The sequence below is a fragment of the Cuculus canorus genome, chromosome 5 (assembly GCF_017976375.1).
Source record: "Cuculus canorus isolate bCucCan1 chromosome 5, bCucCan1.pri, whole genome shotgun sequence".
NCBI classification, from domain to species: domain Eukaryota; kingdom Metazoa; phylum Chordata; class Aves; order Cuculiformes; family Cuculidae; genus Cuculus; species Cuculus canorus.
This window is the reverse complement of record NC_071405.1, coordinates 7,231,310-7,250,618: the sequence shown is the minus strand read 5'-3', so window position 1 is coordinate 7,250,618 and position 19,309 is coordinate 7,231,310. Positions and strand designations below refer to the sequence as shown.

At 40.7% G+C, this 19,309-nt stretch overlaps 1 protein-coding gene across 2 annotated transcripts in view; it reads left to right on the top strand.

Annotated features, from left to right (window-relative positions):
• BRF1 (BRF1 RNA polymerase III transcription initiation factor subunit) overlaps positions 1–15,763 on the top strand; it is a 178,613-nt gene extending 162,850 nt beyond the window's left edge. For both annotated transcript variants that reach the window (XM_054068880.1, XM_054068881.1), the window contains 3 exons: positions 6,963–7,014; positions 9,888–10,056; positions 12,264–15,763. In XM_054068880.1, the coding sequence (XP_053924855.1) occupies positions 6,963–7,014; positions 9,888–10,056; positions 12,264–12,301 (259 nt within the window). In that variant the 3' untranslated portion in view covers positions 12,302–15,763. The remainder of the gene's footprint in view (positions 1–6,962; positions 7,015–9,887; positions 10,057–12,263) is intronic.
• The last annotated feature ends 3,546 nt before the right edge of the window (positions 15,764–19,309 follow it).

Below are 19,309 nucleotides of genomic sequence, written 5' to 3'. Positions count from 1 at the left end.
ACATTGATTTCCAGATGGCTGGCAGTGAAATTGCTCTTTAATGTATAATAGAGCAGACACAAGGAAGAAAAAATCTGTAATCCATCTTTATTCCTTGATGGATAACTTGTATGAATCTATAGTTACCTGAATTTTGAAATATTAGTTTTGGCTACATAATTGGATGAAGAAAACTTAATTTGCACAGTGGTATATGCTGTCAAATGTGGTGGAAGAGGTGAGTTAGTATTTTGCCTAGCTTGAATTTTGTCCTTGTAATGTCAGTGGGGAAGATCTAGTGATAAATATGGCATCACCTTTGGGTATAACAATCTCGGTGGATTGTTCTCAGAGGCTGCAGGTTACTAAGGTGTTTTGTCTTTTCATCTTTTTCCTCGTTAGCTGTTTTTAGGAGGTTGAGATTGATCAAAACACCTGTCCAAATGCAAAAGGCTGTAATCCTCCTTGCTTGAGTCTAGAAAAATATATTTGCACCAGAAACTGAGACAACAGTGCTACTGCTGAGAACTTTTTAATAATAAAATATTTCTGTTCAGATGATAATGTGTTCATTTCACTTTTTGAATTTAATTTCTATTACTGTAGTTCCAGGCATGATTTAAAAATTAATTGTATTTGCTTTATCTGCTAATAATGGTGCTTTCTGCCGTAGCAGATGCATTTTGCCCTGTTACCTTGTGAAAGACTGTGCTGCAAGTTAGGTAGACATATTTGGATTGTCACCACATGAGTTGTCTCACACCCATGTTTTAAAAGTGACACTGCCATTAGACTTGCTTAACTGAGACCATCATGATTACTCATTTACCTTCATTAAAATGCTTCATAGCCTCCTTATTTTAAATAGCTTTTCCCAGCAAGGTGCAAATCTGCCTTGCTGCCATCATTTCATCTGGAAAAATTTCCATGGTGAAAGAAATAGCAAATTTTCAAGTAATATTTTCCTGACCTGTGGAGAGATGAGCTCATCAGTGTCTTTATTGACAAACCCAGGAAGAAGGTGTGTCAACCAGAAATATTAGATCAGTCAGTCCTTCTTATCCTGGAGCAATTGTAATTTCCCATGGTCTGCAGCAATTTCCTTTAGAAGCAGATATGTGCAGAGATTGTTTTGGATCCGCTGCAGTAGCATAATTTCATTTGGTCCCAATAAGGTGGCCTTAGATTTCATTCTTTTCATTTTTGCTGTTGAAAACCTTTTGATTTAGTCAGTGGAAAGAACAGCAAGTTGCTATTTTACAGCATCTAATTGAAGGAGGAATGCTGCTCAAAATGCTGAAAAATACTGTCTGCTCTGAGGTGGGTTATTGAAGACAGATATTGTGGCCTCTGCCCCTATCTGGAAAGCCTGAAATAGGTGTTTAGTTCAGTATACATTAGCAAAATTCCTGTTTATCAAAAGCGTATCAGTGATTGGCATAGTGCTTAATTCCTTGCTGATAAACGTAGCCTTTAGTGAACGATAGGGGTTCGTATTTTTTTTTCCAGTTTACTCCTGTGAGCTTTGGTCCCGAGATACTTAAGCCTGGGCGTTTGCTAGGAGAGGCCAGACTCATTAGCACTGAAGATGTTTTCAGTGCTGCGTTGTCTGATGCTGTGCTGATGAAAGCGGAGCTCTTCTGATCCAGCATGAAAGAGGACTGAGTGGGAATCAGAAGTGGGAACAATTTCTCATTTCACTCTGTTTTTTGTTGTTGCTTCAGCTTTGCTTTTTTTTTTTATGCTTGAAATGGCTCTTTCTGTAGCATTGCTTGCTTGGAAACAAGTGGAAAACGTTGGCTGTGTTGATGTAGTTGGTGGAGTTCACGTGTTGGAGCAGAGTTAGAAATAGCTGATTTGGGCATTACTGAACTCATCCTTGTCTTGCTGCCCAGGTACCCAGTAGTATCTAGCAGGTTTCTGACCCTGCCTGTTTCTATGTCAGTCACATTGGTGCAACTGGCAGCACTGGGATTAGCCAGCTCCGAGGGACCTCTCTGTGTGTGAGCTGAGCTCATTGCAGTGTGGATGTGCCCTTTTGGTCATTGGTTGGGGATCTCTGCAGCCCTGTTGCTGCGAAGAGTGATTCAGGGAATCTCCCTAAAGCTTTCACATTGATGTTGAGCTGGGCTGGGTAAAGTGCTGGTCAGCCTGGCCTTCTGAAAGCCAAAATTAGCTGCTTGCCTCATATTCAGCCACACACGGTTTCAAGGTGTGAGCCTCGGAGGTGCTTTGTCTTTTTGCAGAGCATGATGTTTTCTGTGGTTGTATCTGGAGTTCTTCTGGCATGCCGTGGTGTATCCTTACACCTCGGCCCCATCCTCAAGGCATCATGCAGCTGTTCGTTGGTGTTACAGCCAGCTGTGGCCTTGGCCATGTGCCTTGGTTTTCTTTCTAGGGGAAGGAGTGGCTGCTGTGAGCACGCTGCTCTCGGCCAGAAGCAGGTAGAGAAGATGGTGGGATCTGCAGCTGGATGTGCAACTCCCGAAATGCTCCCGAGTCGCGGTCATGATCGCAGTCTCTGTTTCACCCTCTGAAAGAGAGCTGTTATCTGAGTCCAGGAGGGTCACCCCTTTGTCCTGACCTAGTGTCAGAACAGTGGGTCAGCATCTCCTGATGTTTTGTTTCCAACATGAGCATTAAATCCTTGCAGAGAGGTAATTCCCAGCTTTCTGGTGAGGATAACATTGATGGTACCTAATTAAAGGGCCCTTTTAGCCAGGGTAAACATTTATATTGATTTCCATCTCATGCAGAGGTGTGGTAAACTGACCTCCTGAGGCAAACCCATCTGGCCTGGGGTGGGAGGAGATCTCAGCCAGCGTGGAGAACCTAACCTATCTCTTGCCGAGTTGTTTCTCGGTAGCTTTTTCTGTCGCCAAAGTGGCATACGTATGACACGCCTGTGGTATGGTTATATAGGTTTTATGGGCATTTGTCTTAGATGACCTGTATAATTACACTGCAGGCTTGTGGCTGCGGGCTCCGTTGTATCTCTGCTTCCCATCGCGTATTCTGAGATCGTCTGCATATAAAATTAGTATGGGCGGTAAGCAGCAATAAGATGTTCCCTACTTGGATGGATTAAATTAAAATTCAGTAAGAAACAGCTTTGGGTGAGTTTCCAAATTACTTGCAGGATTACACTGAGGAAATTGTTATGGTATCGTAAACCTTTCTGGTGGGCAAACAGCCTGATGCAAGTGAGGTGGTTTTATTGCTTCGCAGTGCTCTTTCTATTTTATGTACTGTGTGGTGTAATCTTTTGTTATTAAATAATAAGCAAAATAAAAGCAGTTGTTTGTCACAGCCAGCTTGTTTTTCAGAGAATTTGCTCCCTTTGAAAGTTCAGTCTGTGTGATCTCCAGCCCTGTCAGGAACTATTGTATTGAATCTTCTTTTAAATTGTTAATCTGGAGGACAAACCTAGATGTTATCGTGCACATCTCAACTGAGAGCAGAGCAGATTCAGCAGGGAGCAGCTCTGATGCCGTGTACTGTGCCGTTAGTTTTTGTCATGAACATGTCAAGATTATCTCTTTCCAGCATTCAGTGTGTTGGCTGACATGAGCGTTTGTACATCTGCGTAGTTTTTGATGTAGTTTGAAATGTGGATATAACACCTGAGGTGGTGTGAAATCTTTTCTTCCCCCTTTTCCGGATCCCACTGCTGTTCAGAAAGTTGCTTGGTTCGTTACTCCCTCCCACAAGGTACTATATTAATTTGCAAAGCTCATAATGAAAGACACCCAAACCAGAAATCATCATAAACAGTGAAAGACTACCGAAACACTTGGGAAGACCAGTTGCAAGTTACATTTTCAATAGAGACTGTTGGTGCTTTAACATATATGGGATTGTATCTTAAGGAAGGATATTATTGTTATTTATGGAACTTGGCAACCCTGAATTCAAACTGGGCTTTGATGGACAGGATTTTTCACATGTAGTTTGTATGTGCACGTGTGCTTCTTGATAGCCCTTTATAGATGAGGTGCGGTGAAAATTGGCTAAGATACTTTAGTTACTTGTTTTTTCAAGCTGCTTTTTTGATTATGGGTACTGAAACCTATCCCAGCCTTGAAAGCAGTCGTGCTTTTCTATGAAGACACGTTTTCCCCACCCTCTGTGGTGGAGACAGACAGCAGAAGGAGCCCATATCTGTAGCCATGGCAGCCAGTAATTTATTGCTCCATATGGCTGGTGTGGCAGCAGCTGCTCTGGTTTAAGGAGGTCAGGGCATTGCGGCATTTAAGAAACAAAACAAAACCCCACTATAAAACCTTCCTAAATGGTGTTGTACAGTACTGGGTGGATTCTCCATACGTGTAAGGAGACCCAAGGGTGAGAAATTAACTTCATTTTTTGTATATTTCTAACTTCTATAACTTCCATGTAATTTCATCAGATGTTATTTCAGGGGGGAAATAAGTTTCAGTCTCTCTTTGCAAAGGTTTTATGTTTTCTTGGTTTTCATTACTAATGTTTGTAGGTAGCTCATAGTACTGAGGTGCAGTGAGTTGGACTGTTCAGCCCACATGGCGAGTGACCCCCTTCGGATCTGCACTGCAGCAGGTACCCAACAGCCAGACCAAGAGCAGAATCCCATCCAGTGGTTTTGGAAGTGTTAGATCCTGTGCTGAGAGAGAAACTGTATTGCCCAGATTGAATGGCAGCAATGTATTTCTAGTAATGAGGTAAAGACGTGTGCTTTGTGAACAATTATCATGGAACAGAAATACAGCTTTAATTTCAGTTTGGGTGTGAGGATCACTCACTGCTGAAAAGTGGTATAGAAGGGCTCTTGGATTTAGCACTAAAGTTTGCAAATAAGCTTTTCATAAGCCTGAATCTTTTTATTTTCATTAGGGGATCGTTTTAATTAAAATGAAACTGGAATGTTTACTCTTTGCTTCCTATAGCTATGATTGTTTTCTTCACTGTGTGAGCACATGTATAATTTGCACTAAAAGAAATGTCAGCAGTTTCTGATTACCTTGTGAGTCTTGCTCAACAGCTTGATTTTAATTGGGGGGAGGAAAGATTTCAGGGTGCTCCAGGGTGGTCTGATGTCTTTTGGTAGCAGGGGAAGTAGGTGCTATCTTTGGTAGAATGTTAATTGCAATAATCACTACTCCTGGTTTAAAATAAAGGTCCTTCATTTCTTATCCTTATTGTTTTTTTTCAGTTATGTCAATGAAATTAGAACCTGCTTGGTAATTAACATCCTTCAGTTCCATAACCTTTTGACATTGCTGCATTCGTGTGTTCGTAAGCATCTAAACAGGGTGACTTTTGGAAAACAGTGATTGACAGTAGGTAGGTAGTCTCAAATTTTAGGAAATAACGAAGAAATTTTTTACAAGGTGGGTGATGAAGCTCAGAGAGCAAGGTCAGGCTGGATGGTGCCGTGAGCAACCTAATAGTGTTGAAGATGTCTGTGCTCATTGCAGGGGGGTTGGCCTAGAGGACCTTCAAAGGTGCCTTCCAACCCAAACCATTCTAGGTGGAAACTCTACCATTCAAGTTAGATAAAGGAAAGAGAAGGCCAGGCGTACAGGGAGGAGTGCGTCCATTCCTTCAGATACATTCTCTCTAAGCCCAGAAGTCCACCAGGATTTGTAAGTAATAGATAGTTTATGTGGGTCAAGAGTATCTCTGTCTTGGCATTTTTGATAATTATGAAATATGAAAAGATGACAAGGAGTATCTGTGGCAGAACAATGTGGATTCATCAGTGGTATAGCTCCTGATGCATTCCAGTGGTTTCTTCTTGTTTAGATCTACGCTAAGAGGGCACCTTCGACTACTTTGATTGCTGAAATGCCTTTCAGGTCTTGCAAAGCATTTCAGAGTTGACCAGTTTCTGAACCTTTTTGGATCTTAGTCAATATCTTGCATTTTAATATTGTTGTCTCCATCAGAGATAATGATTTGACTCTTCCTTGCTCATTCTCTGGGGTTTTGTTTCCTCCAGCTGATTATTTGAAATAAAGAAATAAGCAGGAAAACAACTATTATCTGTGTGTTAACAGGGAGGAATGACTAATAGGAAAATGAGAAGAAAGATAGTGCTTATCATAAAAGACTGTATCTCTGGAGGCATAAATTGGTATTCATTAAGTTGTTTCCCTAGACTTAGTTAAAAGACTTACTTGAGGAGCTGTCTGAGCAGTGTTTCGGTAGAAAGCAAGTCATCCTCTTTGTGAGTAGATACATCTAGATGAGCAGGAGAGACCAGAAATGAGCACTAAATGATGGATTGAGAACAGCCTTCATGGCCCTAAGCAGGCAACAGGCTAGGAAATGTTTTTCAGAAAGAACAATATTTAGCACTTAGCTGTAGAGTAATACTGAGGCATCTTTTGTCCCCAGTTATGCTGGTCTTTTTCCTATCTGATGCAGAATTTTTAAAGATCTTTATGTTCAATTTCTATCAGTTTTCTTTCAAGGTATGCAGGGCCCCCTTGTTTTTGATGATTTCTGTAGCTGGAGGTTAGAATTTCACCTGTAATGATTATGATATCCTGTGTGTATATCTCAGTATATCATCAGAAGCAGGGAAGTAGTTGCAGAGTGGTGCTGGGTAATTCAGAATGTGGCTCACTTTTGCCATGTCTGCATTCTTTCAAAAAATCTGTTGAGTCTTGACTTTTGTGATATGTGACAAAACCACCTATTTCACGGACCTTCGGGTTGAGCTGTGGCTGCAGATTGAGATGAGGTTTTGCTACTGTGCTCATTGACAGACATCTTTTCTTATTATCCCAAACTGGGGCAGACACTTACAAGGGAATGTGCTTATTAATTATCATGGAATCTGTGGCTCTCCTTTCTTTATCTTATATCTTTTAAAAAGTAATTGCACAACATAACACTAGCAAAAATGCTTTCAGTGTTTGAAGAGTGAATACTCTGTGCCAAACTCTTGTGCGTGGTGTAACTTTTCTGATGTTGACCATTTCTTCTTTCCTTCTTTTCAGATTAAGACCCTTGATTTCAACACAACTTGCTAAAAAGGCTGCCACCGAAGAGGTATGTAAATCCAGCACTTCTCCTAGTGCAACAGTTTGAGTCTGGAAGTTCTGACAAGGTTTTCTCAGCCTAGCTCTGGTTACGTGGTAGATATGGGCAAAAGAAATTAAACTCTTGTCTTTCTGGTGAGAGCTGGTTACCGCACACCCTGCAAAGCTGAGATTGCCCGTTATCTAACCAAGATTTGCCCTTATTTATCCATCAGTAACATTAGCACAGCCTCACAATGCCTGGTTAGGCAGCAAAAAAAGAGAAAACTTCCTGGAAGCTTTTAAAAAGTGGGTAAAAGGAGTAGGAGAGGGCAGAGCTCACGCCTGTTTCTCAGCACATGGGCCATCCCCATGGAGAAGGGGGATGATGCAAAGTGCTGCTTCTGTGCAACCAGCTGGCCACCACCAGAAACCCTTCCTCCATGGATTTGTGCACCTGCATTTTCTGCCAGAGGGATCATGATTGTTACCAGAGTCATAGCGGTAACTGCTTTCTTTCACTGTTATTTTCAAACCTTACGGTGTAGCCATATGCATTTTGTGTGTGATAAAATAACCAAAAATTCTGTTCCTAGTATTTGTCCTTTTTCCCACGAACATGTGACACTGACACACATTTTATAAGTGTGTTATAAGTTAGTTACTTTGGGGAGTTTCACATACTTTGACAGTTGCCCCTCCATACAGAAAGAGAAGTGCCAAACTCAGGTCCAGGATGTCTGGAAGTGAATTCAGGAAGTTCTATTTAAAGGTGTTGTTTGACTGACTTATTTTTAAAATCACTAAAACCCATTGATTTTCAGAAACAGTTTGATATCCTGCCTGGGGAGATACATTTTCACTTCTTATGTTATGCTCATTAGAAAACTCTGCACATTTTTAGAAGTATAGCAGTCTGGAAGTGGACATGATAATTAGAAGAAGGTCACATTTTAATTAGCATGGTGCAATTTTAAAAAATAATGACTCAGTTGTAGCTCCTTTATATTCACCCACGTTTTCAGAGCAGATGGATACTTTTAGGCATATAAATTGATATATATTATGATACTGATTTGTCTCAAACCGTTGTGTCTATTTCTGCTTATAATGAAAACCTACATGAACTCAATTTGATCACTCTAGAGGCAAAAGCAGTGGTAGGAAATATAAAATAAACTGGAGGGAAGTTCTTCTAAATAATATCATTAATTTGAGCATTAAAAAAAATAATGAAAACCTGTCTTTGAGTGATCCGAATATCTAAATACTTGATTTTCTATTGAAATTAATGGATGTCTTTTGCCCTATTAATGAGCTATTGGAGCAAACCCTTAGGTGACTTTGAGAAATTCAGGCACATTCTTTAGGTTGACTGTCATGGTATATGACAAGTTCAGGAACAACTTTGATGTTTGAATAATTAGACTATCAACTTTCTGGTACAAGGATTTTCTCTTATGGTGTATCTCTAAAGTGCCTGGAGTTACAGGGATCCTGGGAGTTGCTGCATCCCAAGTAAATAAAGAAATAAATAACAACAAATTACAGTGCCAAATCAGAACTTACTGCCAATGGAATTGGAGAAGATGCAGCAGTACATATTTGTGTACTATATTTTAAAAAATAAAGCAGAGTAGGACTTTTCTTGTGGTAGGGACCAGAGCAGTAGGGGTTTTCTGGTCTCCTTTGGACCATTCACTGTTAGGAGCACCTCATGGCTGCTCTTCCCAAGGAAGCACTGCCAGTCTTTTTCACCTTTTCTAGTAGGGGAGATGACTCTCAGTGCTGATATCCACTGACTAGTGACCTGTAAGTATTCCCTTCTCAAAATTGTTTACGTGACAAAGCAGCACTAATGGTTAACCTGTAATGTTCTTCAAGTTGTCACTTGAAGATATCCTTTTGGGCCCCAGGCTCTAGTGTACAAACTCCGAACAGTCCAAGTACAGAGCAGAGGTGAAAAGTGCCCAGCAGCAAAGCTGGTTGAGATTAGGCTCCTGTGATGTTTCTTCCCTGGATGAGAGAGGGAGGTGGAGCCCTAGACTGAGCACTATGTGGAGTTGAGAGCTTCAGAGAGACCAGAGACTGGGCTGTGTTGAGACGGACCACCTTGCTAGTTTTTGCCCCATTCCCAGATCTGTCATTAGTGAACTGAAGACAGTGTTACCTTCTCTAAATTCATCTCTGTCTCCTTCTGGTGTTGCCCTTTCTCTCCCTCTCTGCTGTGTGCTGCCTAACCTTGCGCGTGTATGAAAGGGGTCCTGTCAGAGATCAGTTCCCAAGTTAATGTTTGAAAATCATTATTCTGATGAATTTCATGGGTAATGTTACAGGTGCTGCCAGGTGTTATCAGCTTAGCGCTTTGCCATCATGTTAAATGCTGTCTAAAGAGTCCTGTTTGTTCCACAGCTCATTGTGCCTCCTAATAAATCCAACCAGAGCTGTCAAAACTAATACATGTCGGGCTTTTTCTGATTTGAAGGGTACATTTTTGCTATCATCAAAGTGTCAATAATGTTGTTATTGTGTAATAGGCTTGATGTGAGTCAAGCACAAGGAGGAAAAGGTTGTAAGTTTTCCCGCAGAGCTTTACTGAAGAACCTTCACTCTCAAATTTCTCTTTACCTTGTGCTTCCAAGAGAGTTGTTTTTCTGCTGTAAGCATCTCTGGATATTTCAGCTACCTGGCTATGTATTATGTGAAAACTGTATGTTTATGCCTGATTTTCTTTCAGACAACATTTCTTTGAGCAAATTGCATGTCGCTTAAAACAACTAAGCTTCTGGCACTGGACATGGGCTTCCAGCTGTCCTGTCCTTATAGTTCTGAAGCTGCTAATGTTTTGTACCAATATTGAACAAAAGGAAAGGCTGCTCAACTGTCCCCTCTTCTTTTTCACAGGTGACCTTTCCAGATGCACAAGCAGAAGCCCCTGACTCAGAAAAGCCAGCAGGGGTGCTAGTGGAGAGTGGCCCAGTAGCTTACAACCCTGACGAAGAGGTGGAAGAGGAAGAAATAGAAGATGATGATGATCACTGCATGAGCGCCTTACAGTTAATGGGAGGGAATGGTAAGCTGGGATGCTGTCTGAATTACAATCTACTGGTGCTGTGGGGTTTGTTGTTGCAGGGCTAAGGGCACATAAGGTTCCCCTGCTTGTCCCTGTCCTGCAGCAGTTTGTCCTCTGCAGAGCTCCTGCTGCCTTTCTAGCATTGCCTATTCCTATGGAAAAGCCTGGAGTCACTTTTGTCCAAAACCTGATCTTCTTAGAGACTCTTCTTAAGAAAACTGCATCTCGAGCTTTAGGCTGAGGGCTTCTCGAGAACAAACTGACATTAGAATTCTTCTAATTCTGCAGATTTAGGTTTATTAAAGTAGATCTGAGGAATTATGGAGTCAATAACCCCTCCGTTGACAGTGCTTGGGGCTCATTGCCTCCCAAGCTGAGCCACCCTGCTCCTGCCTGCCTCCTCAGCTGGGGCTGTAGTGATGTCCAGGTTGTCCATGAGCCCCAGGGACATGGGTGTCCAGCTAAAAACAAAATGAATCATCACATTTCATTTCTGGGGAAAGTGTTAGGAGGAAAGGGTTCTCCAAATACAGAAAATTCATTGACAGCATACGGTTTGCTGTATGGTACACAGATGTGTGCTAATTTCTTTGGGCTACCCAGCAAAGCCTCTCATTTAATTAGGTTTCTCTGCTGGCAGGAAAAGGCGGTAACCTCTCTGCTGCAGTTTTTCATAGCTGGACATATCCACATTTATCCTTTATTAAAAACTTCCTCTTAGAAGTTAAGCTTTGAAAATATACAAAAATATTTTTAAAATGAGAGCTGCTAATTATGGGTTGTGAAAAAGCAAGATGGGAATATGTTTCCTGCTGAAATGTTATTTACCACTAAAATCTTTCCAGTACTATTAATTTAGCTTTCAGGGACAATATGTATACATTTCACAAAAGTGTCTGTTGCTTTTAAATTGATTTCTCCACTGGAAAATAATTGCTGAACCATAGGAAGAACAGTTTGTTGCCTGCCTTTATTATTAGAATAATGTTCCCAAGAAAAGGCACCCATATGGGGGAGGGTGGACCTATGTTTATTAATACCCTCCCCCCAAAATAGAATAAAGGTCACTGAGCTTTTTTCTCATTGTAAATGTTACTATTTTTAAGCCATTCTGAGAACATTCCACTACTCCCTGTCTGGTCTGGACAACAGCTGAAAAATCAGAGTTAAAAAAATAATAAAAAGGAAAGGAGTATTCTCAGAATTCAAATGCAGGTGTGCAGGGCTGCTCGGTGGAACAAATAATTCCTATCTAACTATTTTCTTCATGGATTTTAGATCTGTCTGCCTGGAATAACTGCAGGAATTACAGATGGTGAACTTCACCTATTCTATGCAAATTATTATAGATTACACTTAGTTCTGCTTCCGAGCATTTGCTTGACTCTTTGGATGAAATATTGCTCTGTATTGAATTTGGAATATAAAGGTTAACTTTACTGAATGCTCGTAAGTAATAGTTGTCTGTAGGTTCAACTTCGCAGCAGAGAATATCTGTTTTGCTTCTTTCCGAAGCAGACAGAAGAGAGAAGGCCACATTAGAAACACAGAGACACATGCATCACCCAGTATTTGCACTCAGCTTTGTTTGAGAAAACAAAACTGGATAAAGTTCTGGGCAAAATTTTAAGTTGTTTGTGTAGGAGTAAGTAGATATGGGAGATCTGAGTCAGATATGTTGGTCAGGATTCATTGCACGACTCCTTTGATGTTGATGGGAGCCCTGAGCTGTCTGAACCCTTGCAGTTTCAGCTTATAAATCCATGAATAATATAAATGAGCCAGCTTTTTTCTTGGTGGCTCTGTCTGGTGAGAACTGCGCCTATTTGTAAATGTATTCTGCTGCTTGTCAGCCACCATGTTCCAAATTACTTGTGACAATCTGGCTTGATCACCTTAATCTCTAAATTAAACCAAGTATTTCGTATGTTTATATGCCAGGTATCCCTAAATGAGCGCCCAGTGACAAGCGAGAAGAGATTCTTACACATACATGCTTATAAATAATTCTATTTCACTGAGGAAAGTGCATACAAGAACTTTTTGTTTAGCCCTAAGAAAATATATAATATTTTATAATGCTTGCTTAAGGCAAATCTTAGGTTATGCAACAGGAAAATAACCTGAGAATAGCAATACTTTTCTGGTATCTTCCATCTGTCTGAAATATTTGCATTTTCATATGCCTTTGTCTTTGTGTGTTTCAGATTATGGCTGTGATATGGATGATGATGATGGCTATTAATTACATTTACTTCCAAAGGACATGGGCTGTGTCTTGTTCCCAGCAAATCTTCAGTCTTCAAACTGTATGAATACAGAAAGAACTATGCTCAGCAAACATAATCGAACAATCCTTACTTTGTAAAGCGAATTTTGTGTTGGTATTGACTCTGGTCAGTTTATATTGACCCATAATCCAGCAATAAAGTTTCAGTTTGTACTTTTTTTTTTTTTTTTTAATTTTAGCGGCCCATGCTTTAAGGATGAAATTGAAGGGAGTAGCTTGCAGAGAACAAAAGAAAGGAGACAAAATAGACTTTTTATAAAGCACATGTGGGTTAAAACAACACACCTCTTATTTATGTGACTTTTAGGCATGCTGTTGAAAGGCAGCGAATAGAAGGACAGATAGAAGGACAGGTAAAAATGAGAAGCATGCCTGTTGATTGTTTGAGTACAGCAGCAATAGTTGTCTCATAACGCCTCAACCAAAAGAAAGAAAACATTTCCAACTTGCATTGTAACATGACCCTGTTATTGTGTAAAAGCTTCCTTACCCAAGCCTTTAAAAATTAATGACAAGTTACATATTTGCTGGGCAGCAGCTGTTTAGCTGAAATGAAGTAAACACACCTTTATATTAATCAGTTCATAGATTTTTTTAAAATATATGACAATAGAATGTTGGCAGCAAAGAATTGTCTTCCACTGCAGGTCCAGTGTGGTTTATGTAGAAGGAAGGAGAAGTCCTGGGTAAGGCAAGAAGCGTAGGGAGCAAGCAGGTGACGATGCTTTGCTGACATGCCTTTGCTGGGCATCCCTAGGAACGGTCAAGTCTTGTTGTGACTGGTACTGCTGCAGAAAGTCACACTGGCCGGCTCTGCTGAACTGAGCTTGTGCACTGAATTAGAGTGAAGGTCTGCTCCTGAGAACTGCCTCTCTCTAAAAACAGTTGAAAGAGAAAGCTGAGCTTTTTAGTAAATAAGCTAGCATCTGCTTTGGTTGAATTTAATTTAATGTAATTTATTTAAATTTCTGTGGGTAAATTAAAGGTCACCATGAAGCAGTCTGGCATTCATGGCTCAAATCCCACCCTTGAACAGTCTCTGCTACTTGAGTGATGGTGGAGCTCCAGCCCTATGTGCCCCAAAATGTGAACAGGCAGGTCCTTCTCATCCAGCTAGATCAGCTCTCACTATGCCGTGGGAGCAGGGAGCAGGGATAGAGCCCCTTTTGAAAGATTCTGCTCTGTTGCATCTGACCTGCCTTCCCCTGGTATTGCTGGGTCCGACGCTCTCGGCTCAATGGGAAGTGCACTGCACTCTGGATCGTGGTCTTGATGACCGCAGCTGCAGGAACCAAGATGTTGTCATCAGTCTCCCACGTCTAGTGACAATCTTGAAAGCTGGAGTGCTGCAGGTTTGTCTTACACTAGGGAAAGACAGCTATTTATCTTGCCGTTGCGGTAAGATCTTATATCACTTATATATTACTTCTGTTAAGCTCTCTCCTGGTCAGCTCATCCTCCCTACCCTTTTTGAGGAGCACTCTTCAGTAAAGCGTCATGATGCCCCTATTGCAGAGGGTGGCAGGAAAAGATTTCTAGCTATTACCAGCCAGAATAACGATAATGCTCATACCTGTGGTTGTCACCAAATTGGGGAAGGGCCATATGGCCTTCTGTACCTTTTCTGTCCCTCTCAACAGCATGCGTAAGAGGGATCATGTAACTAGAGCAAGAGTGAGTGCTTGTTTTAGGAGCAGGCTTGATATTGTTTGGCTAGGAGATGTAGTTTGTTGGCTAGGTTGTATCTGCTAGGGACTTTTGAGCCTGAGGAGTATATCTGCAATGACTTCTTAAAAGCAGAACTCGATAATAAAAGTGATGTAGTGAGGCTAATGGGAAGAAGAGCTCTTCTGAACCATGTTTCAGTTACTTAGTTTGCATCACTTCAGTGGAAATAAGAGATTCTACATAAGTCTTCAGGAAAAAGCTGGCATTTTCACCAAAAAAAAAATATAGATTTTTTCCTGATACTTTATAAATACTGCACAGAAAATTATATTGAGTAGATAAACCTTTCTACCTCTCTCTTATCTACACCGTGAATTCAAAATCATACTGTAAGCAGACTTTTTTAAAAAGTAGTTTGTTTTATCTAAGTTCATGCTCTGCGAACCTTTGAGACAGTTGAGTTTGAGCATTTGGGTTTGAATTCATCTGCCAATAGCAGTATTACGAATACCCATACTCTCAGTCTATTCCTAAAGCTTGGGTTTTATTCCAAGGTACACATTATTCTCTATGCAGGAAATAAACATGCATAAATAAACATGCGTATGACTCATGTAGGTCGAGTGCTTTTCTCAAATGCGTGATGTTGGCTTTTAAAGAAATCAACAAGCTGAATTCTTTATTGCTAAGGGTCTTTCCTCCAGTCTTCTGTGTAGATTTGTATTGGTTTGCTCCCCCCTAGGATACTGAACCTGCTGCCAATTTAGTGTTATGTGCAGGAGCCGAGAGTCCACCCAAATAACTGCTGCTTGTAAATCTGAATTTCAGTAGCACATTGCGTTTCTGAGAACATTGTTTCCTGTACTGGAAGTAGAGGATTGCAGTTTTTTAATGCTCTCATATGATCTCATTAGAAAAGGCTATCGCATAGTCTGCTCGAAGGGCACTTGGAGAACCAAAAAAAAAAAGACCTGCAGTTCCATGGCATCACGGCATTGCTGGTGGAGTTAATGGCATAGTTTCTGTACAGGAGTCTGAAAGGAAAGGGTGTGGTATATAGATAGGCAGACTTCACTCTGAGCATTGTAAGGCTTCTTATGTACATTTTTAATTAATTGGTGACTTACCGGGTTTTTTATAAGCTTCATTCCTTCTTGATTTAACTAAGCTCAGGAAATGTAAACAGATTAGAACATACTAGTTTCTGTTTTTATAGCTAGTCATTAAAATGTAAAAAGATTAACACTGCATTAACTCTGTTTACTACTGTTGATGTATCTGAACAATTTTGTTGTATATAAGTGAGCCTAAATTCACGTCGAGTAATTTGGACCCTGCTTTTCTCACGATTCTGGTTAGAACGAAGAGAGCCTATAAGGCTTCAACATTTGTTGAAGAAGTGGTTCCAAACAGCCTTGTCTTGAGGGTTAAACGTGTTTGTCGAAAAAGTTCTTGCCATCCTGATGGCTTGTTTGTATTCTTTGGATTGCATTGAAACTCCAGTCGCAGATGTGTGCAGTTAATGTAGAGTTTGCCTGATAAATGTTCTGTTTCTTATTTTTGTGTTGAATCCTTGTGTTCAGTTCAGTTAGTGCCAAGGAAATTAAACCTGTTTGATGTAAGCATATGTATCATCTTTACACAACCACAATATGAACCATGTTAAGTTTTTTTACTCTTAATACATTTGCTGTAAATAAAAAGTAAAACCCTTGCATAACTGATCTTCTATGATGCTTTCCTGCTGATTTCTCATGTTTCTATCTTCATTCTTATGAACCTTCAGTTTTGATTGCTGTGTGATTGGTTGATGATGGCCAAAATTTGTAATTCAGAGCTATTTTTCATCTCTGAAAGGAGGACACATCTATTCAGTGAGTGTGTTTTACAAGATAGCGTTCCACTGATAAATGTAGATACTTTCTGTAAAGTGCAAAACATGGCAAGTTTACTTGATTAAGGTATATGATTAACTGACTGTGGGAACAATGCGTAGTGTGTGTGTGTTTAGTGGAACTGTTCCAGTGCTTGTTCCTGAAAGTTGTTTCTTGATAAATAAGGTGTGTGCTGAGTAAAAAATCGTGTTGTTCATCAGCATCTGGTCATTACAGTTTGGAGGCTCAAATCCACATCTGCCCTTTGTGCATATGGGTATTTACTCCTTTTATTTTTTTCAGGAAGTGGAGCTACTATGATTCTATGATTCTACTGCTGGATCCTCAGGAGTATCTACTGCAAAGTTTTAGCATATAGTAGGACAATTAACAATACTTTTAATAAGCCAGTAATTATGTGTCATTCCAACATTTCACTGAGTTCCCATAATCTCATCTAGGTGCACTTTTGCTTTCAGTGACATTGGGATGTTTTCATCTTGCCTTTTCAGCTGTTCCAACTTTTTCCACCGGCAGCTAGGATCTTCTCCAGTGATTTCTATTGCTGATGTTCTCTCACTCATAACACGTAACCTGTTAAAAAGTACTGGCCACTTTGGCCTCATATTTTCTACTCTTCCTGAGCTGTACAGTTATTGCTTTTGTCCTTTATTTTTTTTTCCCTTCCCTAGCACACCAGGCTTCAATGACTGAAGCCATTCTGTCCCCAGGCTGTGTTTTTGAAATAAGCCCCCTTTAGGGGTCTGAGAAGTTAAATAATGTTAATAAAACTGATATCTTGCAAAGCTTTATATTAGTTTCATTTCTCACCAGTAGATCATAGAATCATAGAACCATTAAGGTTGGAAAAGATCTATAAGATCATCAAGTCCAACTGTCAGCCCAACACCAACATGCCTACTAAACCATGTCCCAAAGTGCCGTCTCTACATACTACAATCATAGGGTCAGGTATTATAACGCAGAAGAGGCTGTTGTAAAAGCTCCCATCATATGTGTAAGAAGAGTTATTGTTTGTTTTTTCTTATGCCTGCCCGGCTACCTGGCTGTGGTCTTGGTAAGTGGTGGTTGTTTAGTGAATACGGTTAAGCACATGAGGAAGGAGACTGGGTGAGAATTCATGACTTACAGCACAACAAATTTACTCAGTGAGTTCCTTTCTTGTAATTTTGTTTTCAATTAGACTGTTGTGCATTCTCATGGAAATGAGGGGGGCGCATACATTTCATAAAAATGCAAAATGGAATTCCCCATCCTGCCATGAGACTCTAGGAGCACAGGATTTAATGATTTTTAGTGTGAATCTTACATTTGTTGTTTTGTGGGTTGGTGGTAAGTGGCATTGTGCTGGACACCGGCATGGCAGTCATTGTAATATGTGTTTTATTGCCAAATTGCAACAAGAATTCTTTCCTACTGCTCTTAGTAAAGTTTCTCAGTTCTTCAAAACCAGGAAAATACAGCAAATTAAAAGAATTTGTTTCCCAAGAAACAATGAACGCAGGTATTTTTTCTTCAGTGCACTTCTGTGGGAAATGTAGAAGTTACTTATTTATACACAGATATTAAGAGCGGCAAATGCTGAATGTTGGAAGGAACAGAGCTGAGGCTGCATTTTCCTTTCTTCCCACAAGAATTCCTGGTTCTTGTTTCATGGTATAGCCTGCACCATCTTCATCATTTGTAGACTGGACGGCCCATTGGTGGATATTAAAAGCAGTAGGACACCTGCACAGGTAAGAAAGAGGAGATGATAAAGTGTCTTTGTTTCACTTGAACAAAACCAAAAGAGATTAATTATTCAGGTTGGTTGTAAAGGGTGTAGCTTGATGTTAAGGGCAAAGCTGCATTTATAAATACATCAGAAAGATGAGGAAATATTTCATTGCAATGAAGTGCCCACAGGCAGTGAGCACAGGAAGAGACCAGGGACAACACTCACATCTCAACCCAGCTGGTGTCACAGCTGTATTAAAACTTGAAGTCTTTGGCCGTGACATTGTATCTGACTTGAATCTGCTTTTGACAAGTGTGATTTCTGACTGCCCCGAGTTGTCAGCTATCCTGTGCTGGTTAATGGACGACAGTATTCCCCACCCATAGTGGGTGCATTTCTGGCTTGGTGCAGATGTTTCCTGTTCCCCACCCATGTCAACCACTCGGTCCTGAAGAAGAGTCTGTGAAGTTTGCCACATGCTCATTTCTTGACTCTGCTTTGTTATAACCGTGACAGAAAGTATGTTAAAGTGCTGACTGTGCAGCCCAAGCTGGCCTGGCTGTACCGCCTCGCTGTACCACCTCGCTGAGGAGCAGTGGCGCACGTTGGAGGACAGCACTCGTGGCCTCGAGCAGCTCAGCTGGTAGTGTAGCTGGCAAGTGTTCTCTGATTACTGTCCTCCTTTTTTGATGAGGGTCTCCTGAGTCTGCTGTTCTTGCAGAGGTGCTAATCCTGGTCTTTTTTTAATACCCTTGGGCACATAGGGTTTTGGAGCAAACATTTTTGAGTAAAAGTCTTACGTAAAGAGCATGATCTGTGCCCTAAGCAAATCTCTGTTGGCAGTGAGGGATCTCAAGTTCCTAAAAATGCAAATGAATAATAGGAAGGCAACGTGAAAATATCCATGATGGCTATTCACAGTTCCTGTGACTTGGTACAGACTCTGCGACTTCACATTAGGCGGTAAGAAGTTCGCTGTTTTGCATCAGTTGAGGATCTGTGCCGTTAGCAACAGTCTCTGGAGGTGTTGGCAGCGGTGAAGGGAGGGAGAAAAGTGCTCTGGGATGAAAACAATTTGTGATATTGTGTTGTGTTGCCCAAAGCCACTTCCTGCTTCGTTTATCAAGCACAACCTATGGCCGTGCCTAATTAACCAGCAAAGTGGAGTCACCTGTTCTGCTGATTTTAAAATACATGAGAAAAGGGAACTTCAGCGATTATACAGCTATAGGGCACAGCACATAATGCATCCCTCTCAGCTGTGCTGGGAATGGCTGTAGCTGTCAAAACTTTCTCTCTCCAAGTGGTCATGGACAACTCGGATGTGGATCTGTAATGGAATTATTCTGCAGAGCAGCATCTTTTCTGGGAAACAGGTTAAATACTTATATCTGCTTTGATTCCTGCCCATAGTGTGAGATCTTACCAAAGGAGAGTCCACACACATACCTGCACAATTCAACTAAGATTCATGGGTGGACACATGGTAAAATAGAGCTAAAGCAAATGGTGTCAAAACTAGTCACAGTTATCAAACAAACTCTTACAGAGTGGGAAATTGTTTGATACTGCTACATGCTGCATTAAATCAGTAGGACCTACTGTAAGCTCTGAGGTCTCCAACAGCAAATCAGTGCAATGTGAATCATCATGTTTTCTTTCTGGACTACCAGGAAGAGCCTG